General features: G+C 38.5%; 1 protein-coding gene and 1 pseudogene across 1 annotated transcript; one reads left to right on the top strand and one right to left on the bottom strand.

The window, feature by feature from the left end:
- The first annotated feature begins 1,806 nt into the window (after nucleotides 1-1,806).
- On the top strand, nucleotides 1,807-26,034 carry LOC146459149 (uncharacterized). The gene is made up of 13 exons (XM_085089716.1): nucleotides 1,807-2,180; nucleotides 4,136-4,506; nucleotides 4,976-5,106; nucleotides 15,291-15,882; nucleotides 16,752-16,968; nucleotides 18,099-18,409; nucleotides 19,072-19,230; nucleotides 20,244-20,484; nucleotides 20,953-21,095; nucleotides 22,044-22,262; nucleotides 23,412-23,637; nucleotides 24,244-24,635; nucleotides 25,787-26,034. The coding sequence occupies exons 5-13, from the start codon at nucleotides 16,946-16,948 to the stop codon at nucleotides 26,032-26,034; spliced, it is 1,962 nt and encodes a 653-aa protein (XP_084945842.1). The 5' UTR covers nucleotides 1,807-2,180; nucleotides 4,136-4,506; nucleotides 4,976-5,106; nucleotides 15,291-15,882; nucleotides 16,752-16,945.
- Nucleotides 9,551-11,765, bottom strand: LOC146459150 (uncharacterized; annotated as a pseudogene).
- Nucleotides 26,035-26,163: the final 129 nt, after the last annotated feature.

Raw genomic sequence — 26,163 nt, 5'->3', positions numbered from 1 at the left:
GTGGCCTTTTATTTGTTTTATCTCTTAAAAGATGCTGAATTTAAGCGTTTTTTTATTTTCTTTTTTTTTATGACGTCTTTCTTCAATGTGGTTAAAACTCACCAAATCCCTTGCGCAAAAACTAAAAGATTTGAAATCGTCGACGAAGGTAGGATTTCGTGGTGCAATTCAACGGTTTTTCTATGATTGACGTCCACCCAAACGCAACTTCATCGGAGTCTTTTGAAGGCGGTAGGTCGCGTGTTATTGGTAACCGCTGTAAGATAATACAACATGAATGCAGATCTGTTTGGACGTTTTGTAATAATGATAATAATAATAATAATAATAATAATAATAATAATAATAATAATAATAATAATAATAATAATAATAATAGCCGTTTATTCACAAATCCAAGTGAAAAGGAGATAAATGAGGTTTTCCCTTTCTAGTTTATCTCCTGATAAGAAAATAAAAATTTTAAGTTACGGAAAGTTTTCAGTGAGCGACATCTCATTTCCCGAATTTATGAACTGCTGCAATTGATGGCTTTACGAAAATGCTAGCTGACAAAATTTTTATGGAGATATTTTCTACTCCGAAACGAATGGAATTAGTTTTTTAGTTTTACGAAATTTTTGCTGAAGAAAACTTTAGATTTTCTTTAAAAATAAATCATATTTTCTGAGGCGATTAAAGCCTTAGTAGATATCGGCTAAAATGAACCGTTGTGTGGCCCCTTTGAAGGCGCATGCACCTATAAGACTACCATGGTCACGCGCTATTTATGTCTGATACCTGTGCAGCAGCCCCGTTGCAAAATGGGGGCCGTTTGTTCTTCGTTGTATCCACAAATTGTAACGTTTGTTGTGATTGGCTAGTTTCTGTCGTAATAGAACGCCGCTTTTTATTGTCCACCGTTCTTTATTTTGACCAATAGAAGCACGCCATGTGCAGCTACGTCATGCACATGTCATGGTCATTACTCTTTGATCTGGTATTTATAAATGAAATTATTTATTTTATTTTATTTTTAATTTATTTTATTCTAATACAGTGTGCAAAGAAATTCGAGTCCGATAGCCCGGGGCTAGTGCATTTTGCGATCGGGTTAGTGGATTCTGACGGGCAAGTGAAGTTTTTGGGTAATTAAAATTAAAAAAGTACTGTAACGCATACTTTTGACTGTAAGGCATCGCGAGTTTCACTAGCATTGACTGACTTAGAGCTTTGCATTTCTTCGGTAACTGGGGTTCTACAGGTTAAACCTTTTGAGGAAAGGGAAATGTTTTCCGCAAAAGTTGCAACTGAGCTGAAGCCAACTGCATGCTGACTGACAGTTGTATGGCTGCGACAAGATAATTAAGTTTCATTGGCACTGACTGGCTTGGATCTTGAATTGTTCTTTTCTTGCTATAACCTTTTGAAGTCACATCAGATAGAACGACCATTTTAAAAATGGTTTCATGCCGCACGGATCAATAGAACGTTATGTCATTTATTGTGGTAGGAATAAAAAAACGACAGTGACTGGCTTGGATCTTTAAATTGTTCCTTTCTTGCTATAACCTTTTGAAGTCCCTAGATAGAACGACCATTTTAGAAATGGTTTCATGCCGTACGGATCAATAGAACGTGATGTGGTAGGTATAAAAAAACGACAGTGACTGGCTTGGATCTTGAATTGTTCCTTTCTTGCTATAACCTTTTGAAGTCACATCAGACAGAACGACCATTTCAAAATTGTTTATGCCACACGGATAAACAGAACGTGATGTGGTAGGTATAAAGACTTATAAAAAAAACGACAGTGACTGGCTTGGATCTTGAATTGTTCCTTTCTTGCTATAACATTTTAAAGTCACATCAGACAGAACGACCATTTTAAAATTGTTTCATGCCACACGGATAAACAGAACGTGATGCGGTAGGTATAAAGCCGCACGACAGTGACTGGCTTGGATCTTGAATTGTTCCTTTCGTGCTATAACCGTTTGAACTCACATCAGACAGAACGACTATTTCAAAAATTGTTTCATGCCGCACGGATCAACAGAACGTGATGTGGTAGGAATAAAAACGCGAATTTACAACCTTCAGATAACGAGACATTGAAGGCCTTGAAGCTGCACACATCAAAATGAAGGAGATCCTGATTATTGTTTTCCTTGCTTCTGCAGTTGCGCTCTCCAAAGGCGGTAAGTTATTATAACTGTTTTTGACATGGTACAACTGAATTCGAAAGATTTCTAAACGCTTTCTCGGGGCCAAACAACGGCACCGAATTCCTCTGGATAGCAGTTTTTAGAGAAAATCTATCCGTATAACCAGAATCCCGCCGAGTTCAAACGCTGAGATTCCACGTGAGAAGCCTAAGTCGACAATCGATGTCACGCAAGTGCAAAGCTCTCGCTGAGTACAATGATTTCTAAATCAAGGGGGAGTTACACCTGAACGCCATTTTTCCCCCATTTGACATGACTTTAATGGAAATATATCGTTCGCGTTTCAAGCAATCCAAAAACCCTATCATCATATCGTGAATCTGTGTTGTGGGGTATTTTTAATATGAATTTTTGGGTGATTTTTGGGTATATTTGGGAGGAGTAGTTTTTCTAGAAAGATTCGTAAAATTAAGAGAAATAAGAAATATTGAAGATTTAGTGAAGCTTTAAAATTGGAATTTGTAGCTAATAATTAATAGACGGGTACCAAGTTAGTCCACTAGCAACCTGGGGTGCTCTTGCGTGGGTATCAACTGTCTGTTAGTGTTTTAAAAATCATTTTCTTTCCTCTATCCCTTCCGTAAAACCTCTTCAAATTTCATTAAAATTTAGGTGTGTTGCCCCCTTTAGAGCGACCTCATGCTTAAGCTGACCTTTTTATCTTTGAAGCAGGATTAATTGTCAAAAGTGGTGAAAACCAAGAATGATATTAACAAGCGAAAACAAAATTAAAGTAGCATTACACCAGACAGGGTATTTTCAGACCTCCAGTTTCGAAGGCTCATTTGGTGACTCAGTGTCGTTAAAGGGGTACTGCACGAAGATGCTTGAGTATTTGACATCAAACTTTCTGTAGAGCACTAAGAGCAGAATATTGAATTTCTCCTGGGAAAAACAAATTACCATCAGTGTTTCAGCGATTTCTCTAAACACAGGACCTCAGACTGAACTTGAATTGTCATACATTTCCGCATGCCTGCCATTTACATTTAAAACAGTTATTCCTCGAGCGCGCGTTGGATATGAGATGATATAGATAGCAAACAAGGCGCGTAGCGCCGAGCTGGCTTTAAACACCTCATATCCAACAAGCTTGAGTGGAAGAATTGTTTTGTTAAAAACAACAACAAATATTGCTAGATCTTGTTGATTTCGCTTCACCTGAAGACAATTTAATGGTCGCTATTTCTCTGGCATGATATAATGGCTGATAATGTTTTATTATACAATGGCCACTAACCCAATAAAATCCCTTTAATTGCATTAAACAATGATCCAGTTTTTAATAACTAACACTTTTTTCTGTGTTGTTAGACAGTATTATTTGTGGCTGGTGGCCAAAAATAGTTTTTTAACGAAACAACATTTAATTAGGTGTAAAATGGTCTGAATTGTAAAGGGCCGTATTACCTATTCTCTGTGTCGCTTTGAAAATAGCCAAAAAACATATTTGAATTGATTGTATTGTCAAAATAATGACTTAGTTTTCTTAACAATAACCTTTTTTGCGGGTAAATTCCTTTATTACATTACATAATAAATAAGAATATTTTACAATACATCCGTAACAATACCCTTACTAGTGTACAGAAACTAGTATCATTCATCTTTGGCTTGGGATGGTTAGGATAGTGTTCATTCATATGCAAACAAAACTAATTTTGCACATAAAAAGTTTGCACTTAGCCTCGCTTTCATAGTGAGGTTCACAGCAACTCGGAACTGGCTAATTGTGATGTCTATTGGGGTGCATGAAAATCCGACATACCAAAGTCCTCCGACCATGGTCAGGTGACTGTTGTTCAATGACGGAAGAATTCAATCTAAATTGGAACTATTTGGAACTAACCTAACAAGAGAATAGTCAACAAATAGGTACATGATTGCCCTGTCCATAATCAGCTATATGTACTTTGTTTAATTTCTAGTCAGCTATCGAAGTCGCTGGCGGAAGGCCAATTCTTCTCCCGTGTGTTTTGGCACTAGAAATAACGAATTTGGCAGGTTTTATGCTCCGTCCAGTGGGCGATTAGAAGCCATAAAGTTGGAGTACCGATATGGATATGTGACCTGCGCCAAACAACACAGGAACAGTTGGACTTACTGGGGTTGTTATATAAGAGGATACTATGACATGATTTGCGTGGCCATAACAACCTCAGCCAATCGAGTCCTTTTACCGCCAAACCAGTTCGTGGACACACGGGGGCATAATGCAAGGGCAAAGTGGTCGAGGATTCCAGGATATGACGCGCGTGATAGTGTAATTGTTTTGTCAGTTTTTTCCAATCCTTACTGGGTGAGTAAGGGCCAAGAATTACGCTTGTGGTACGGTGAAGATTTGGGAAACCAGGGCACGTGGGATAACAGCGGAACAACATGCTGCAATGTTTATCTACAATATGCCTGACGACATTTCCTTCCTTGCTTAATTAAGCCGTAAAGAATATTGTAATTTCAGGCTTTCATTTTATTTCATTTCATTTCAGCCGATAACGGCAGTTCTCTTTTGGATTTAAGAAAAATCGTCAGAATAGAGTTCCTTGAACTGTTTTATTGTAAGTTTTATCGGGTTAATTTGCTTAAGGTTCAAAATAAAGAAATTAGATAAATAACTCAAGTGTAAAACAACGTTCATCTTGTAAGAAATTGTTTCAAATAATACTGACAAGTTAAATCATTATGCAACAGTGAAATAAAGTTATGAAAAGGTGGAGGGCTGTTTTCTGATCACTGCACTTGCATCGTTCTTTCTAAACTGTTGACAGTTCGGACCAAGACGTGACAAACTTCCAGAAATTGAGGGGGAAATGACTAATAACATAACCAACTCCTCACGTACTTGGTGAGCTATTCAGTCTTTCTGGCAGTACTGATGCGTCTTGAAGCAGCTGAACAGGCAAATAAATAATCACCATTAAATTATAGCGATGGACATGTGATTTCTCTTAAGACATCAAGACATCTTTACTGGTTTTCAAGCAATTAATGATGAAACGCAGCTCCAAGATTTGGCATTACCAAAGCTTTTAATCAGTATACCAAAGCTTGCAGAAGGCCTAGCTTGCTGTCATCTCGCTGGTCATGAAGGGCGACACCAAAGACGATTCTCAGTAACTTTTATTGGTTGCTGACACTAAAAGGGAAAGGGTCTCAGTATTTCGGAATTCATGGCACCTATTTCTTCCCCAGAAAGGTCAACAAATCGCGAACCGGCCATTTTTAAAATGAATGCTCCCGCTATAATCACCTTGATGATGAAGATGATTCAAATAATAATGATTGGAAGTGAATGACTACATATATGTTAGCTCACCTTTCCCGGTAATGATAATAATTATAATAATTCGTTTCGATTAAAAAAGAGAGCATTTTGAAGCACAACAGAGCTATTTTCAAGCACAATATTTTTTTAAAAAATAATAATAATAAATTTAAAAAAATAAAAGTCATTCATATGACCAATCATACACTAAAACGTGAAAATTCCAAAACCCCTAATAATAATAATAATAATAATAATAATAATAATAATAATAATAATAATAATAATAATAATAATAATAATAATAATAAGATGAATTAGTTAAGCCCGAAAATTTACTTAATTTCTAAATGGAGACATAATAAATAATTAATTTTTGAGCCCCTTTATTTAAACCTTTAATTTTAAGATTGGTCTCCATAAGGTTTAAGGTTTTAAGATAAGAACCGAGTATCCATGGACTTCAATCCAAAACAGGCTCTTGAGCATCATGTGTCTATTTATAAATTCTCGCTCTTGAATAAAACCCATTTCCCTGCCGGCGTTAAACCTCGACAAACTTAAGATGTGCCAAAGTGTTACCTCTTTCACAGTGACACGTTTGAATGGTTCTGTTCTGTGTGATGCACAAAGTGGCTCTGATAACTTTGAGTCTGCGAATAAAATATTGAAGTGTGACCTGGCTCTGAAATCAAAGCTTTTGAGAATGGGTAAACTGTCGATTCTCGTATTCGACAAAAACCAAAAACTACTTCCCTACCAGAGTTAAATCTTTCGTGTGGATGCGTTCATTCACAAAGCGATTCTTAATTGGAGTAGTCGGCCGGGTTTGTTCTGATAGCATCGAGTCAGCTGCCGAGTAAAATCCTGAAGTTTTACCTGACTGCTAAATCAAGGATTTTGTAGAGATGGGAAAACAATTACAGATTATATACGGTACGTAGATAGATGGAACTGATCTTTCTCTGTATTGTGTCAGTTTTATGCCCCTGTTGATTTAACCTTTTTGGTCTGAGAATTTTAAACTCCTCATGTAATGCAATTAAAAGACAGCTACTGTCAGCATTCTTTTTGTAGTTCTGTTTTTAGTTTTTAGTGCCTTCTTAAAGTTTGTGAAATGAAGCTTGAATTGTTGTCATGTTTTTAATCCACATGTTCTGGCAATCAAATTGGCCTTAAAAACCGGAGGTGGCAATCTCATTATGGTCGACAATTGAAACTAATGAGCAGACAAAACGCCTCACAGCTTTTGCAATTAACGGAGTAAAGACAAATTTAGCCACATTTTCATTCAACGAACAAAGGAAACGATTTATTACCTGAACTTCAAATTGTGGCCTTTTATTTGTTTTATCTCTTAAAAGATGCCGAATTTAAGCGTATTTTTTGTTATGACGTCTTTCTTCAATGTGGTTAAAACTCACCAAATCCCTTGCACGAAAACTAAAAGATTTGAAGTCGTCGAGGAAGGTAGGATTTAGTGGTGCAATTCAAACTTTATTGTACTAACGCAAACAAGGTCTCGGTGGATAGAGTTGGTAAACATAAACTGGCTCGCTCGCTTTCAAATAATGTCCTTGTTTCAAACACGGAATCAATAGCTAAGCTACAGTAGTTTGAAACCGGCACCGCATATACAGTTCGCTTTCTATGCTGTTTATCCTTCTTTTAAGGTTATTCATGATCATAAGTTTATACGAGGATGGCTTTCACGACGGTATAAAAACACAGCTTCGAAGATTGAAAGGTGACGGCCGGCTAAATGTTCCCGCAGTGACGTCTAGACGGGTGCGCTAGTGTCTCTATGGGGACCGATCACTTACCTAAGTACGATTTTGAAATGTTCAAGACAAATTGGAATAAAAAAAAAAAACCCAAAATAATGGTTCTATTTAATTACTCTATTATTTCAAGAAACCATTAGTGTACATGTTCTTGGCCTCAAACGTCCAAGGTGAAAATGCATCGGCAATTAGCAACAATAATTTTAAAAAAGCTTTAAGGTGGATCACAACAGTTTCCAGCACTTCCCTTTTAACTGATCAATACAAGTATGTCCTTTATTTCGATTAACACCACAATAATGGTATCACACAAATGCCTAGTCACTGCCAAACAAGTCATGATCATTTTCTTGATACAAATGGTTACCATAACGGCAATGTAACCCATTAAAAACACTCCTAATTTTAGCTTTAATTAGTTATAACTCAAAAAAAATAACTATAGTCCATGAGCCAAGGCCTGAAAAAATAATTTTCGTTGCACCCCCCACGGGACATAGTGACTTTGGTATCAAATTAAAGCTTACAGCCTGTATTTTTCGAATCTGCTTGTTGCCATTTATGTAACCTGTGCTTTAGTGAGATATGTAATCATTTCCATGGGGGGGTGGGTTGGGGGATTTTGCTCCCTGTGAATTCCACACAGCATAAAATGATTCAAAATGCTGCTGAAACACAACCAATTTGATTCAGGTTTTCTGTGTATACGTTTTAAACCATCCCCAACAATTTGCAGTATGTGTCAAGCATTTTCATGTTTCCATGGAAATGGTTGCTATGGAGATTATTATAGAAAGGTAGGTTTTTACTTTTTTGGCCAATTCAGAATAAAAAAAATCCGATTAATTGGCAGATATCTATAAATTTCCCTTAAAACATTTCCATTAGGTTCAGAATAAACTATCTTGAATTAGGAACTTTCATTTTTATCCTTTCTTCATGATTTTAAGGAGCAGGGTACTAATACTTAAGATGTATGGGGAAGTAAGGATAATTTTTTTTTGCTGAAGCTGTGAAAATTTATATCCATCAACCACGGATCAATATCTCGCCAAATATGCAGCGGTTATGCACCACACCTAGAATATAAAATTGGACACTTCGGAATTAGCTGTCGTGTTGTCATGGTAACGGTTGCTAGGGAAACTTAGAAATGTCGAATTACCCTATGAATTTCCTTTAAGTAGGATCTAAAGGAAAACTACTCAGAACATTAAACAACCACTTCCAACTTGCTTAAGATCTCATATTTCAGTGAACAGTTCTACATGTAACATCTGGCTTTCGTCATAAAACAATCTTCCTTAGCATCTAGGAACTTGCGTATGCCATTATACATACAATGCTTGTGAACTTAAATTCGTTAAACACTAAATTGCCTTAATTGCCCTAAGCTACAACAACAGGAACAGCAGCGTGTTGAAGATAACTAGCGCTGAACCATACGACTTTCAAAAGAGCTAAACGAATTAGTTAACATGTTTTGTTGAGCATTGACTTATGTAATCTTTATTTGAATATAACTTAGCTTGCTCGAGGGCCGCAAGGTTTTAATTTCATAAAGCATCTTGATTTTTCTCTTAATTTTCATCTTAATACTCATGCACATCTTCCTCGTTGTCCTCATCTTCATCTCCGTCTTCATCTACCTGTTCCAAGGAACAGTTTGTACAGTCGTCATTGCAGGTACAAGCCTCTGTGCAAGGAAGGCCATTCTTTACACAGGAGCAGCGTCTTGAATCACACGGTCTGTTGCAGCTGCAGCATACAAGCTGCATTACACCCTCAGGGGCAGGGGCCAAATGGGACCAGACCACTTCCAGTTGTCCGTCTTTTAGTTGCCATCCTTGACCATTTTGATTTTGATCTTCAATGGATCTTTGTAAGGAATTCTTCCACAGATAGGCTTGATAGTTAGCACGCTTTATATGATGTTTAAGAGCTGCTTTTGTTGGGGGAAGTTGATGAGACTGCATATTCTTACTTTCGCAGAACATCTTATATCTGATCTCATTTATCCCTTCTTCGCCACTGCCATTGTACAATGCACACACGAAATGCTCTACGTTTGCAATCACTTCATTTCCTGGTGGCACTGTTTCGCCGATACCCCCAAGTTTGCTTCTCATGTCTTGTTTTTCCATCACCATCTTCAAGGCTTTGTTCTTTCCTTTCCCAACGAAGGTACTAACTGTATCACATCCGGTTAGAGCATGTAGACCTGGTAGCAGCTGGCATATTTCTGGACCAAGTTGTTGACATAAGCTTGGCACACTGATGAGGCGAGATCTGCATCATGTTCCACTGATCAATGTTATGGATGCTGAGATGTTTGCCTGGTGGTAACACGCTAGAACTTCAACATCAGTATCTGACGATCTGATGGCAACTGATGTGTGCCCACAGGACGAGGCATGATGCGCATGCAAAAACATCCGTGTGTCGGCTTCTTCTTGGTTGCTGTAGAGCTGCGAGGCTACACTGGGCACAATCGTTCCATCAGCAACTTCAATCTTCGTACAGTTGTGTCCATGAGTGACGTAGAGGGTACGAGCTTCAATCTTTTCTGCATACTTCCTAGTTGACCACTCACTTACGAGAAAGTGCATTAGCCTGGTTTTCTTAGTCCCATTTGACATAAACTTCTTCCACTGACGAGGGCAGGGCTGCTCGCGACTGCTTATGGCAAAAAGGACTTGCCCCTCTCTACCTCGTTTACCTCTTTCAGTGTTCTTTATTGACAAATCGGGAAACTGATCGGCGACAAGGTCCACCCTTGTTGCTGTTCCTGTAAGCACCAAGATTTCTGTTAGAAGCATCTCTGCCAGGTCTGCAAAGCGATCAGGCACCCTTGTAATCATTTGCAACATTACCATTGCATCTATGATGACAGCTGTTGTGTTAGGCGGTATGCTTGTCAAGCACTGTACTCCATCTTCTAGGAGTTTAGAGAGAGCTGCCTTATTCGTTTTAGCCAGCGAGCCATCTGTCGAAGCCAGAGACCATGGGAAGAGACCAAGTTCATGTTTCAGTAGCTCTCGAATATGCATTTGTTGACTCTGACCAATAACCAGTAAGCGGGCAAACAATTTCCTGTCTGCTCTGAGAATTAAATTGCGACCTCCAGCTCTCACCGATGCCTTCTTCTGTACATCGCGAAACGTGCCTAATTTTAGCTTTGACAGGGTCTCATAGAAGCCAACAATGTTGGTTTGAAGACGATCTGTAACAAAAGAGACCAGCGCTTTACTCCCTTTCTCCTTTGCACCCAAAAGAACACACTTCAGGCTTTCTTCAGCAGCATACCCCGAACCAAGGCTGGTGAGCTCATCAGACGGTCGGAATGGGTCGCACCAGTTTCGCACAACTTCCATCAGTTTCCTAACATCTGCCTCATGTCTTTGCATGCGAGTGCAGCCAGTTTCCTTATGTACTTTATCCTGATCTCCGTCAATGGACACCATCATTCTACACTTGTCTGCAAGCGCTGCACGGGAGTGTGCTGTCAACATCTATCTTTGGACTCCAGCACCTTTCCGTAGACTGAATCCTATTATACCACCCTTCGTCTTTGTACTTCTACTGAGGGTCTGCTCAATGGTTTGGTCAACTGGTAGCTGAGAGAAACCATAGGATGTGGACCTCTGAACACCAAAATTGCCATCTGCCAGTAGCTGATGTGCCTCAGGGTGAGTATCTTGCAAGGACACCATGGTAACAAGGTAGACCGGTAAGTATCGGGCATAATTGGTGTGGTCATAGGCAAAAAACCACGGCAACATCTCTTTGACAGAATCTACGTGGAGTTTCCTGTTGCCTTCCCGGATAGCACGAATGAAATTCATCAGCGTTGCCACCATTTCTAGATACGTGTTCCAGAACACTTTCATTGGACCATTGCTGTCTTCTGAGTACTCGCCATAAAGACAGAAGAGCTCCAGGAACTGTGGATTCGACAGTAGCTTATCGAACTTCTCTGCATCAAATGCTCTGCGGATCTCCCTCAGGGAACCTACCAGCATCACATAGTTGATTGGTTTGTCACGCTTCTGGAGTCACGTGCGAAACTCCTGCCACTGCAACCGATGCATTGCTTCAAAGACGATCTAAATTAAAGCAAAATTTTTTTATTCACTCCTTGAATCATACAAATTTCTTATTGGCAGAAACGTTGGGGCAGGGGTGCAAAGGTGATCAGACCTTCTCACACCTTGTACTCCTGGTTTCCCTCCTGTCCATTGTGGTTCCCACCATTATGTGCTTGTTCCATTGCAAACTATCACACAATTTTTCGATTATCGTTCCTATTTCTCCCGGCTCCCGCAACCTTGGAAATCCCTCTGTTCGTCCTCTCTTCTCTCACATCCCTTATATTTTCCGCACCCTTAGGAATAAAGCTATTTCCTTACCTTATGTGTACGCACAGCTCGGTTGTAATGTCTGCCTTCTAGTACACCAGCTACAGAACCAGAGCCGACAATACCACTTTCGACGAGTATATCAGCAAGACCAGCATCCCCAAACCGTTTGCCAATAGCTGCTAGGAGGGCGCAGATTGTGTGGAAGGAGCCCAGTCGCACTACCAAACGCCTAAACTGCTCCTGGTTTTGCCAAATAACTTCAAGTTCTTTTGCATAAATTGCTTGATCAAGGACGACAATAACGTCATGCTGGATTAGCTGGTCGGCCATTTGCAGAGACCTTCGAAGCAGAGTATACACAGCATTCACGTGGGGCATCACTCTCGTGCAGTTTTATGTTGAAGCTAGTCCAGGCAGGTACCACTTGTGGAATATCTTCGGCTAATGGCAAAAGGGTGTCTTGAAATGGTTGTCTACAAAGCATCCAGGCGAAGTCTATGGCTCGTGCATACTGGCTGTCCTGCGGGGTTGTCTGCGTTAGAATGTTGACGTCAATGTCCCGTGGACTGGGGCCCTGTCGACGCCCAGAATGGAAGAGAAGAACATCAGTAGAAACGCCAGTGACAGAACGACGTTTGTTACGGGGCTGGTTGTTTATCCTTGCTGGAGGTAACGCACAGGTAAGTGGTTTCCTTTGAATAACTATTCCATTGGTACAATGAGTTGTTCCTCTTCCTAAAAAGAAAACATTCTATATATAGCACTGTTTACTGGTTCCAAACGTTAAACTTTGTAATGTATAATACTGACCTGATAATGTTTCCTCTTGTAGATCGTTGTTGTCCCAACAGAACACCCCTGGTACACCTGAACTGCAAACGCTTGGTAGTAACACACCCTCTCTTTGTCTCTCTAACTCCCTTTCAGCAAGAGCTGTTTCAAGTTCTTCTACCTGAGTATACGATAGGCCATGTCCGAATCGGTTGAGTATAGTCACAGTCTCAGCGCTGCCAGTTAGACTCTTGACTGTTAGTGGAAGTGCTACATGTTTAGGGGTCTTGATCCGACCTCGGCTGACACAATGTATAACATCTTGAGACAGGGAGAGGACTAGGCGATGAACATCTGGAGAAACGTCTGAAATTCTTTTCTCGCTGTAGTCTTCCTTCGAAGAAATCATCCATGCAAACATGTTATGCAGGAGATCGGGCACAATAGAGCTGCCATCGTCTAAGTCTTGCGGTGATGGTGGCCATGGCATTGATGGTTTCATTTCTAGCAGTAAACTACGCAGCAGTTTTGAAGCATGGTAAATTTGGTACGACGCTGTGTCTTGCACTTCTAGTGAATCACCAGGGGCGTCACTCATTCTTTCATTTTCGGCACTTAAGAAACCAGATTTGTTGCTATGGTTTCGACAATGTCTCCCTTTTGGACACCTGAGTAGTATACCAATTCCGGTTGGTTTTGAGTAATGGGTTGCTTAAACGACAACTTGTTTCCAAAGTGTCTCTGAAGTCGGACTTTCAGTTTTGAGGATCTGTAGTTTCTCGCCTCTACGCCTCTCTCATTTAGGTTATTTACGAACCGTTCTTGAAGTTGTGACATCGTAATGACTTAAGTACTGGAAATGATTTCATTTTGGACATATGCACTGAGGCATTCAAATGTTCCCTGGTAACTGGTAGTTGCAGAATCTTCATTTTGGCAATTTTGATCCTCAAGTTTGCACAGAGTCTCCTGACGCACATACTCGAAATGGGAAGGTAGTATAGTCACACTTTGCAAAACTAAAATAAGATAACTCGTTGGAAAATGTCCTTAGACATTTATTTTTTGTTGTTGTTGATACAATTTGCCATAACAGACTTGAGAACTCAATAATTCAAATGTTCACGAGCACTGCATGTATAAGGGGATACATTCAAAAGAGATACTGATGACATTCACAAGTTCCTTGTTGCTAAGCAAGATTGTACGTTTTATAACGAGACAATGTTACATTTGAAACTGTTCAATGACATAATTATTGGATCTTTAGCAAGTCGGAAGTGGCTGTTTAATGTTCTGAGTAGGTTTCCTTTAGAAAACTTGCCTTAAAAGCACCTTAATAAGATATTTGGACATTCCTAAGTTTCCCTAGCAACCGTTACCATGACAACAAGACAGCTAATTCTGAACTGTCTAATTTGATATTCTAAGTGTGGTGCATAACCGCTGCATATTTGGTGAGATATTGATCCGTGGTTGATTGGATATAAATTTTCACAGCTTCAGCAAAAAAAAAATTATCCTTACTTCCCCATACATCTTAAGTATTAGTACCCTGCTCCTTAAAATCATGAAGAAAGGATAATAATGAAAGTTCCTAATTCAAGATAGTTTATTCTGAAAGTAATGGAAATGTTTTGAGGGAAATTTATAGATATCTGCTAATTAATCGAATTTTTTTTATTCTGAATTGGCCAAAAAAGTAAAAACCTACCTTTCTATAATAATCTCCATAGCAACCATTTCCATGGAAACATGAAAATGCTTGACACATACTGCAAACTGTTGGGGATTTTTTAAAACGTATACACAGAAAACCTGAATCAAATTGGTTGTGTTTCAGCAGCATTTTGAATCATTTTATGCTGTGTGGAATTTACAGGGAGCAAAATCCCCCAACCCACCCCCCCCCCCCCATGGAAATGATCACATATCTCGCTAAAGCACAGGTTACATGATTGGCAACAAGCAGATTCGAAAAATACAGGCTGTAAGCTTTAATTTGATACCAAAGTCACTATGTCCCGTGGGGGGTGTAACGAAAATCAATTTCTAGCCACTTTTCAGAACTTGGCTCATGGACTACTAATGGTAACCCCCATTTTTATTATGGAAGTGTGACGGGTATGTCTAGATACAACATTTTGCAGGTTAAAAAAAATAGGGAGAGGTTTAATTTTTCCGTGAAAATATAAGTACTGGAAAGTCCTGAAATCTGGTGTCAGCCACCCTATATACATAACAGCGATAGCACTTTTTTTTTTTTTTTGTAATATCTCAAAAAAACACTTGGCTTCTACTGAAATTCCTCTGGATTTTGATAGCCCTTGTTTTAAAAGATCCGCCTTTCCAGCATAGCCCGCAAACCGTGCAAAAATACCTATGTATTAGGAAACGTCCTAAGAAACCCGAGTTCCCCTGACGAAGCGAATGGCTCATAAGGACTCTTTAAACAGTAACTGCCTTGCTAACGTGGGATATAAACTCTGTATTTGTGGATTAAGATCCTTTCCAGTAGCCTCTTGATCACCGCAACTGTGGAATTCCCTGCCACTTGAAATAAGGTCTTGTGACGACTTGAATGTTTTTAAGAAAAAAGTTGAAAAGTCCTGAAATCTGGTGTCAGCCACCCTAAAATACATAACAGCGATAGCATTTTTTTTTTTTTTTTGTAATATCTCCAAAAAACAGTTGGCTTCCCCTGAAATTCCTCTGGATTTTGATAGCCCTTGTTAAGATCTGCTTTTTCAGCATAGCCCGCGAACCGTGCAAAAAAAAGTCTATTAATTTAGGAACAAATGCCCTAAGAAACTCGAGTTCCTCGGACAATTCCATAATGTGCAGAACGCATGTGCGCTAACAAAAGAAGGCACCCTCCCAAAATGTTTTGTTATTTCTGTAGGTTTTGCCTTGTCAAATCATGTCATCACAAGCCATACAGCTTATTCACCTATGGATTGCGTTATGCAATGTGTAGCCGTTTGGGAATGTGTCTCGTTTAACTTTAGAACGACTGGAGGCTTCGAGAACAATTGTCAGCTGAATGACGAGACAAAGGATTCATCACTTCCCACAGAATACGGTGAAAATTCAGGTTTTGTATATTACGAAGCTAGTCGTGAGGTGAGTAGGTCTTGTGGAGATATGATATGTATGTCGAGTTACAAAGAACAAAACACCAACCTGATAGCTAAATTTTGCTATAGAAAAATTCCAGCTCGTTAGTGACTGGATCCTTCACAGTTTTGATTAAACTTTCATTGTCGGCAAAGGAAGCTCGTCCACTGCCAGTCCCTCACTTCTACTCTAAAGCAGACTGGGTATTACTTATTCTGACAAAATAACTCAGTTTAATCTTACTTTTCTAAAGGGTTGCCTGTCCTCACCGTGTAGAAACTTCGCGCGCTGTACGGAAAGCTGCACAGCGGATTCAAGTTACACGTGTGGTTGCACCGTGGATGAAACGTACGGAGACCGCTGCGAATTCTGGACAGGTATGTAGTCTAAACTTTCGCGCAAGAACAATCACGGTTATTAATGCTTCAATTAATAAATAGCATTGCAATGAATAGCTGTTGTAATGGTTATCAGTGGGCTGAATTATAAACGAAGCGAATGGGTCATCAGGACTCTTTAAACAGTAACCGCCTTGCTAACGTGGAATACTGAGAAACCCTGTATTTGTGGATTAAGGTCCTTTTCAGTAGCCTCACCGCAACTTTGGAATTTCCTGCCACTTGAAATAAGATCTTGTGACAACTTGAATGTTTTTAAGAAAAAAGTTAAGACTCATCTTTTTAGGGAAGGCTTTTCTAAAGAATTAAATACCACATTTAGACATTTTGTAAATTGGGAATATTAGACCTAAGTATGTAAATGTAATTTTTTTAATTCAGTATTGTATTGTGTAATGAAATTTGTTTGCTGTAATTGTAAAGCGCGATTGGACATCGCTGGAAATCGCGCTATATAAATAAAGTATAATAATAAATAAAGTATTATAATGTATTATTATTATTATTATTATTATTAAAGAATTTTCATATTATTAAAAAAATTATTATTATTATTATTATTATTATTATTATTACTATTATTATTATTATTATTATTATTATTATTATTATCAGTAGTCTCATTTTGCAAAAGAATGTTTGAACTCACTGAGGTTCAACTGTAACATCAGCTATTGCATTTCATTGCATTGCATTCCCAATCATTTTCTTCCTCACCTTTTAATTTTCGCTTGTAATTGCGATTGGCATTTATGTCTTTACTATGATTTACAGAAATCGCCAAAAACAGCCACTTTTCATGAAATAAAATTTATCCATTTTATTTCGTTTCTCTTTATATTTCATAGAAGACGCCCATAACTTCACTCTTCATTTTCCCAACAAAAGTACTTTAAATTCCGTTATTTTTCGGGGGAACATTAAAAAACTCGACGAGTTCACGGCATGCTTATGGGTGAAGACCAATACAGAGGGTGTGCTGACTCTGTTCTCATACGGGACTTCACTGTACCTTCAGTGCAGTGATACAGGAAGGTGTGTGATGGGAACCCTAGACCAAGAAAGGTACTGCGAGCTTTAGTTAATAATTCATCCAGATTGTTCTGTAAAAGAACATTATTAAAGGAATTAATCATATCAAGATCACGATCTTAAAACTTTCAGTGGTATAAAGGTGGGACTTGATTCACGAAGACCTTCTGAGTTAAAGGGAACCTCCACTCTGCCAACAACTCCAACAACTTGAAGGTTAAGTGTTGGAAATAATGCGGTCTAAATTCCAAATTTTGGTCTAAAACGCCTGGTTGTTATGCATGCAACAGTGAACAAACTAATAATGGGTTGTTTTTCAAGGAAAATAATGACATTTTGAAGCAACTCTTACATTTTTAGATGAGTTTAGCGTTTTCAGTTCATTTCTGTTACTTGTTTGATTCCATTGGTCTGCAGATGTTTTTCAAACGTCCATAAATCCAAGCCACACAAATGGTGCCTCCAAGATGGCCGCCATATGAAATTGATGACGTGATTCCCACTACAAGTGACGCCTTCACCTCATGCTGCTAATCTCAAAGAAATTCAGTTTGAACGTGCTATATCCGCTCTAATTTCCCAGACATGGGTGGAATATGACTATTAACATAGCTGCGGGGCCAGATTCCCAAAAAAAAAAAAAACCCAATGACTCCCACTTTAAGACGTATCATAATAAATGTTTCTTAACAACAATGGACTATTGTTAGACTAACAACAGGCTATTTTTCATAAACAATACTTTGAATAAATCAACGTTAAATTGTTGAAAATACAACCTACTTTGAAATTTCGTTGGAAAACATGGAAATAATATTTCAGTGTCGGACAAAACATGATTTGATTCAGTATCGCCTGTTTTCGCTTTTGAATTTCCCGGGCGCCGCCATGTTGGATTTCATGAAGTAATACGGTTGCTCAATTGTTTCACACAAAAGAACTTCTGCTGAATAACAATTACTCGTCATAAAATTCAAAAGGGCTGCGTTCAGAAAATTTAAAAGCGAAAGAAGTCGCTAATCATATCTAATTTTTAACACAACTGAATGTCATTTCTAAGTGATTTTGATTTCTTCTGTTTCATGTATAAAGCCTGTTTAATTATAATCCTCAGAGTTTAACTCATTTATCTTACTATATCTTCTGTTCTTCTTCAAATGAAGCTCATTTTATATACCACCAATAAACGATGGCAACTGGCATCAGCTATGCTTAATGGCAGAAATTACAAATGGACACCGGGAAATTTTTCTCGATGGTTTGCAAGGGACTTTGGGTAATGACGTGAGAGAGGTTTCACCGGCAATCCGTCCTATTCCTCAACCGGTTTGGTTCTCCGCCCCAAGGTCGGCTAAATCCCCGGTCCGCAGGAGCATCGTAGGGCCTGAGAAGGAGCCTAGTAGCCAGCTGGTCTTGGGACAAAAAAGGATGACATCTGGTGATCCGGAATTCGACATTTCATCATCGTTTGCAGGTTTGTGGGAAATTTAACTAAAATTTATTTATATCGCGACAGCTACCTGTTAGACCAGCCTAGTGTGAAGCGTGAGCTCTGTGGTAAATTACATGGTTAGACCGAAACAACCAGGAAGGACAGAGTATAAAATCACGCAGCTGTGTTGAATGAATCTGGCCACGGATAGAGCAGGTTTAATTGAGTCAAGCCTAAAGCTGACAAGACAGTAATATATGTACACAGTTAAACTTAATTAACAATGTAAGGCGAAAATCAACGCCACTTATAAATATTGACTAATAAACAAAGAAACAGTAAAAAACGGTGCCTGGCGAAAGGAGAAGGGCGGGAAAAATTGTCTCTCGATATAAACACTCGCCTCCAACACTCTGTTAGCAATCTTGACTATAAACCTAGAAGGATACGCCCTTACACCTCATTGGTTAGTCTTTACGCAATCTTGGTACCTAATACCAGTGACTCCGACGGGTTATCACGTGGGCATCACATGCATATCGCGACATAAGTAACATTATGGCTTTCCATCATGTTTGCTTTTTTCTCTGGACTGGGTTCCAATTTGTAAGATTATCAGGGATTAAAAGACATGATTACTTATACTACAAGCGTTTTACACGTATACGGCTATCGTATATAAAATCTGCTTTTTCTGTGCATAGGAAGTATTTCAGAGTTAAACGTTTGGAGTGGTCGAAGGAATGTCAGTGATCATTTTAAAAACTGCAGTACTGGAGAATTTGGAGACTTAGTGGACTGGCGTTTGGTAAAGAGTGGCGCTCGTGGAGATGTACAAATTAACAAACCAAACACTTGTTCAAGTAAGAAAGAAAACAAAAACTTTTCTACATGCATGCTGATTTCTTTAACCTAGATAGGGGGATGAATGTACGTCGATTATTTCTGATTTTCAAAAGCAGTTAATGATATGTATTTACACATGAATAATTGTTTTGATGTTGCGAGTCAATTCCAAGGGTCTGGGATCGGAACGAGGCTCGTTGTGAGCATATTTTAGGAAAAACAACTTCACCTGAAAATATAACTTTATTTCATTTGTGCTACTTCGCAATTATTTCAATTCGTTTTTACAGAAACAGGGAACTATATTGGTAGAAGTGGCGTTCAAGTTAAAAAAGAAAATGAAACGATTCACCGTCATGATTGTGTGCTCACGTTCCCCACAAAACCCACTTATGTCCAGAAATGCACCTAACCCTGAATTAGGACGGTGCCTACTTTGGTTACTGCACATACGTTCTGCGCATCTTGAGACACTCTGGTTCCGTTAGAAAACACAGCGGCAAAATGGCGGCATGTTTAAAATTCTCATTGCTTGTTTTCACTTCGCGGGGATATGCCCAAATCAAAATAGATAAGGTTGCCGCTTTCAGGAAAGGTTCCTTTGAACTTCCTCCATCACATATCTTATTCAACAAAAAAATATTGTGGTAACAGGTGTGAATTTTGGCGATTGAAGTGGAGTATTCTCGCTCGAATCACAAATCTACGGAGCATGCGCACACATTTTGCCGCTGTGTTTCCTGTGGGTGGTGCCTACTAATACGGGAATTTTTGCACGGTTTAAAACTAAACAGAGAGAGAAGAACTTAGCAAATGCTTTAGGTATCCTAAAAGAAAATTGGGGGCAACAATGGAATTTTCAGCGCTGTCAAGTTACCGCCAATTTTCTTGTTGGATTCCAATAGCCCTTGCTAAGGTCTGCTTTCCCCGCATAGTCACAAACTGCGCAAAATACCTCTGTATTAGTAGGCACCGTCCTTAAGTCAAGCTGTGCATATCTTAAACTTGTTTCTGCTTTTTGCACCCGTAGGTGTTCCAAATGAACCAACAAGCATTGAGTTTTCAAATTACGCATCAGAATTTGTCAACATTTCAGCCACGATAACAGAGCCGCTGCAGAAGTTGACGTTATGTGCGTGGATAAAACTATTTTGGCAATTTGAAAGCCGAATCGTGCTCTCGTTCACTCGCAACGATTCCGTGGACCTCCTTCGGGTCTATATGAGGGATGGGTTAATGACGTTCACTTTTCAAGGCGAACAAACCACGAGGTATTAATCAATAGAGTGTGTGCTCGACGGCCACGTTAGAGGACCAAAACGATACAATGATTTTCCTTTGGGAAATATATTCTTTTTTATGCAAACATCTTATATTGTTTTAGTCCTCCAACATGGCCGCCGTGCACACACTCTATTAACCCTATAGAATGTTTTCATTCACGTGACTACCGGCCATATTGGTTTACTGAAACAAAAGAAAGTATTCGTTTGCATAAAAATAGAGTTCAATTCCCAGAGGTTTAGTTTGGGACATCAACATGGCCGCCATTTCTTCTATATATAATTTTATTTTTATATTTTTATTTAGTGGATTAACTGAAAACTCGTTTGAAGCTAAGCGTATTAGCCACTATAAATTAAGTGAATTGGTTGAGTTAATGTAATTGTAGGTATGACTTGCACAGCCGAGTGAACCGTTTGTTGTGCCAATCACAATGCGTTTTTTTTTTTCATTAGAGCAAATTCTATGCTAAGTTTGAGGGAATCTCATTTCATCTGCGTACTCTGGGATGGTGACAGTGGTCGAGTAGAGTCTACCTTGGACGGACGAGAAGCAATGAAGATTCAAGGTGTTACATTGAAGCAGGGGATTCCGCAAGGTTTTTTGCCTAAAGTTTTTTGTTGTTACTTTTACGACAATGGACGGAAGAAAAGGGGATGTTTTTTGAGTATATGCAACGTGGCTGCCCGGGTCTTCCTCGTAATTTTGGTTGGGCTTATGCGGCTTGGTTCTCCAAACATTGACCCTAAACCAGTCCAAAAAATGTAATTTTCCCGTACCCTTTTTCAAACCTGGTCTCTAGAATCATACCCGTTTTTGTAAATTCTATACCCATTTTCAGACTTTGAGACCAAAATGGTTAAAAACCCGTACAATATTTCAGGCCAAAACAGCTCAAAAACCATACCCTTTGGTGCCGCACATATCTATTTAGCTTATGATAGGAAAGTAACACAACCCCTATTATATTATTATACTGTATTGTACTCCATAGCATTGCATTGCATTGCATTGTATTGTATTGTATTGTATTGTATTGCATTGTATTGCTTTGCCTTGCATTGTATTTTATTGTACTTTATTGCATTGCATTGCGTTGCATTGTTTTGTGTTGCATTGCATTGTATTGTATTGCATTGCATTGCAATGTGTTGCATTGCATTGTATTGTAATTTATTGACTTGTATTTTATTTTCTTGCATAGCATAGCACTGCATTGTATTGTATTGTAATGTATTGTATTGTATTGTATTGTGTTGTATTGTATTGTATTGTATTGTATTGCAGTGTGTTGTATTGCATTGCATTGTATTGAATTGTATTGTATCGCATCGTATTGCATTGTATTACATTGCATTGCATTGTATTGAATTGTATTGTATCGTATCGTATTGCATTGTATTACATTGCATTAAAATGTATTATATTGTATTGTATTGTATTGGATGTTCCTTTTTTTATTGCGAGCCTTCTTAATTGAGAGCGAAAAGGCTCAGATCAGACCCATGGCAAAAGATTACCCGTAAGCTTGTTGTTACTGTTTAAGGAAGCAAAGTGATCATTGGATACCAAAACAAAAAAGCATTTCGCGGCAGAATCGGTGGAGTAAACATTTGGAGTACACTACTGAATAAACATTCCATTGTGTCTATGATGCGTGGAAACGGCAGGGAAAGCGGAACAGTTATCTCCTGGAAACAGCTGGAAAAGATTGTTCCCACGGAATTGTCGCTTTCAAATGAGGCATTGCACTTACAGTATCAAGGTACTTAAAGCAGCTGTATTGAAGCATTAGCAAGAAGTTTCTTCGTTTTAATACTAGCTCATGGCTCCATTAAAAAGAACCACAAAAAGTTATCTATAAAACAAGAAAAGTACATGAAAGGTAGTTGACCAATTAGAACCCTTTGAGAGCGCTTGGGGGTCAATAAGACTGACTGTCTGTGAGAATAGACCAAGTTAATTTGGGCCTCACTATGAAGGCGAGGCTAAGTGCAAAGCTTTGCTTCTATAATGAAAATTAGTTTTCATTCATATGCAAACAAAACTAATTTTCATATGAATGCTTTGCTTTTATAATTAGGCTCACAGCAACTCGGAAATGACCCATAGAAGGAATGCATGTGACATCATGGCGGCCATGTTGGTGGTTAGGAACAATAAGATTTTTCACCTCTGGGAGTTAACTTCCATTTTTATGCAAACTTTGTAGGCAAATTTTCTTTTGTTTTGTCCACCAACATGGCAGCAATGCAATCCACCTATCAGAAGGCAAACGAGACGGAGAGTAACAGCTTTGGCGTCGACTATGGCCGTAAACATTTAGCCTATTTAAACTCCTCGAAAGAACACAAAATTATTATTATTATTATTATTATTATTATTATTATTATTACTATTATTATTATTATTGTTATTATCATTGATGACTGCCGCTTAAACGCTAGCCAAGCGTGTCTCCGCTAATTTTAGAAAGTGAATGATGGCGTGACGTTGTAAATTAGTATTTTAGGATCTTTTTAACAACTTTTTTTATTTCATCAAAGTTTTAGTCTTACTATTGTTAAAAAATTGTGCTTGAAAATAGCTCTGTTGTGCTTGGAAATAGTCGCTTTTTTTAATCGAAATGAATTTTAAATATTGAATTGTAAATAGGTTTTAATAGCTCTTTTTTCTACTTTTAACTTGTAAATATCAATTTTGCTTGGAATATTATAATAAAGAAAGATATTATATTATCATTATTATTATTATTATCATTATTATTATTATCATTATTATTATTATTATTATTATTATTATTATTATTATTATAAATTAGAGTGACAGAGTAAATTTTTTTTTATCCTGAGTGAATCTGGTTCTCCACTGGCCTAGGATTGTCATGTGTACAACTTTCGTTTCTTTCCGACAGAAAATGGCTTCATGCTCGACTTCCCGGCCCGTTCCGCTCAAAACATTGCAAATTATTCTCTTACTACGGACAAGATGCCTGCTTTAACGGCATGTGCGTGGTTCAAGACAAAAGAACAAGGAAACATTTTCCAGTATTTTAGAAAGAATCCCAGAGGAAAAATGTTAAACGTATTTGTGACAGTGGAAGGAGATTTGGAATTCACACTCAACGGTGGACCCAGTCAGTGAGTAATCACAATAACAACAACAACAACAACAATTTTATTATATAAAGCGTTTTCATTCACGTGACTACTGGCCATATTGATTTATAGAAACATAAGAAAATTTGGGACACCAACATGGCCGCCATTTTTTTTTTTTTTTGACACCAACATGGCCGTTGTGACGTCATGTGAAAACACTCTATATGTATAGGCCCTACACAAAGATGGCTGACATTTTAGTATTACCTCGTTCTTGAGTTGAAAAATCAAAAGAATAGTTCACTTGAACCATTTTAGTGAGGCTAATTTGAGTGCAAACAAAAGAATATTGAAATGTCGGCCATTTTTGCATTGGGTCTATACAATTTTACAATATTAGTTACCCATAATCAGCGGGGTTATTCCAGATGGGTAACAGTAACTGATATTAATAAAGTGTTCAAAATATGAATAGGAATAAACGCCATACAAGGAAAACATTAGAATAAATGATTAGTAATAACTAAAGTTACCAATGGCCACATGGCCGCAGAATATTGCGCGTAATTGTTTTAACTGCAGTATTTCTCATCCTGCAATCCTTCTGCAGTATTTCAATTGTTTAATCTTAACTTGTTGTTGCAGGCTAGTAACAAACTTGAGTCTCACTGATGGTCAGTGGAATCACCTCTGTTTAGTCTGGACTGCTAACAAAGGGAAAATTGAATTTTATGTCAATGGCATGCGTAGGTATACATTGGGTGGCATGGTAGTAAGTCAAATAAACGCCAGCGCTGGTGTCTTCATTGTGGGACAGGATCTCAACGAAACCGATGGAAGCTTCTCAGAAAACCGCGCATTCGTGGGAAAAATTACGCAAGTTAACGCCTGGCGAAAAAGATTCGATGCTAAAGTCCACGTTGCTATGTCACATGATTGCCACCTTCTTAAAGGCGGTCTGGTATCGTGGGATAAATTTATGGACGGTTTCTATGGACACGTACAATTAATAAACTCCTCTGAATGCCAAATGCCGGGTAAATTTTGTTTTAATGTTTTTAAATGGTTGTTTATTTAAATCCTAGTTTCCCGCTTATCTTCGAGATTGAGTAGTAATAATTTTTTATTGTGGCAATTTGTGTGTACTTTGATGTGGCTCAATGACTTATGTTTTACATAGTTCCGGCTTTTTAAATAACGAGAATACCATTATGAATGGTTTCTTAGAAATGTCAGAGTTGTATATTGCTTCTGATGTGCCGGGTTTAGAAGAAGAAGAAGAAGAAGAAGAAGAAGAAGAAGAAGAAGAAGAAGAAGAAGAAGAAGAAGTAGCGTTTATTCGTAAAATCATTGCGTTAAAACTCGAATTGTGATATAATATATAATTTAATTTAAAATGATTTAAAAAGGTTACAAGGTTAGGGGTAAGAAGGGGTAACCAACGCAGGAAAAGAGTGCATGACCCAATAGAAGAAATCCTTCGAAGTCATTATCATTGCACCGCATTCATCCTTACTCATGTTTGAATGGCCAAGTCAACTTTCTATCCTAGGCTTGCAAAGCTAGTCTCACTTGTAAAGCCGCAAATTAATCTCGGCCCTAGATCTCTTCTGTTGGCTCGCCAATGGTGTTTATTTGACCGTGGTAGACCTGGGAAGAGATTAGATTTGGCTTTTGGCACTAGGGAGTTCAAGAAGCTATTACGGCGACGGCGACGGCGACGGCGACGAGAACGTCACAAAACAATAGAATATACTGAGAAAAACAAAGGCCCTACACGTTTGTTATGAATCTTGGTACATTTCCCCACACTGCTCTGCCAAACCACAACGTGAAATGACTAAATTTCAGGCTTTGTGGAGAACGTGAGCACGTGACGGTAAATTTTCAATCTCTGTCTCAACTTGAACGCCGTTTCCACTTGTTCTGTTACTGGCCACATTGTACAAGTAGAACGAATTGGAATAATCACGAAGTAGTACAAGTAACGCCAACTTATATTTTCAAGCGACGTTTTCGTTGGCGTTGCCGTTGTGGTTTCTTAAAGTCTCTACTTTATCGTCGAAATGGAATTTAGCCTCCAATCACGCCTAGGTTATTTGGCTCTCGTAAAAGAAACAAGACGAAAAAATTACGCGAGGCAAAGCCGTGTGATTAATATTATGTTTATTTTTAATGTATTTTTCAGATTTCACTGTGATGTCTCGCCGTGATCAGAGATGCAATGAAAAACACTCGATTCAGTCTCCCTCCTGTTCTGGATCAATGAAGGCACTCTTTGACCGCGGAAACACCACCTCTGGCAAGCTGTGGCGATGCTACCACGCATGCTCCCTTATGAAAGCTCCTGGCCATGGTGGCGATATTTTTAACCAAACCTCAGGAAAAGACAACTGCGTAAAAACTGTGCACGATGAACTGCTAACAATTACTTAGAGGACTAGCTAGACTGTTCACAGTCCCCCTATTTTTCCGTGGGATTTCGAGACTGGTACGCTTCGATGGAGCTGCCGCCATCTTGCTTTGTAAAAGCGTGCGCGATCTTGGGAGAGTGTCTAAACTACC

Source organism: Pavona decussata, unplaced genomic scaffold (assembly GCF_977016875.1).
Source record: "Pavona decussata unplaced genomic scaffold, jaPavDecu1.1 SCAFFOLD_223, whole genome shotgun sequence".
Lineage (NCBI taxonomy): Eukaryota > Metazoa > Cnidaria > Anthozoa > Scleractinia > Agariciidae > Pavona > Pavona decussata.
Note: the sequence above shows the minus strand (reverse complement) of the source record. Positions and strands in the feature narration are given on the sequence as shown.

Excerpts from the sequence above, each read along its gene's own strand:
- LOC146459149 (XM_085089716.1), top strand. The coding sequence starts at position 16,946 with ATGGGAACCCTAGACCAAGAAAG. Across the intron at positions 18,410-19,071 it reads CATTTCATCATCGTTTGCAG|GAAGTATTTCAGAGTTAAAC; the intron begins GTTTGTGGGAAA and ends TTCTGTGCATAG. Across the intron at positions 22,263-23,411 it reads ATTGCACTTACAGTATCAAG|AAAATGGCTTCATGCTCGAC; the intron begins GTACTTAAAGCA and ends TCTTTCCGACAG.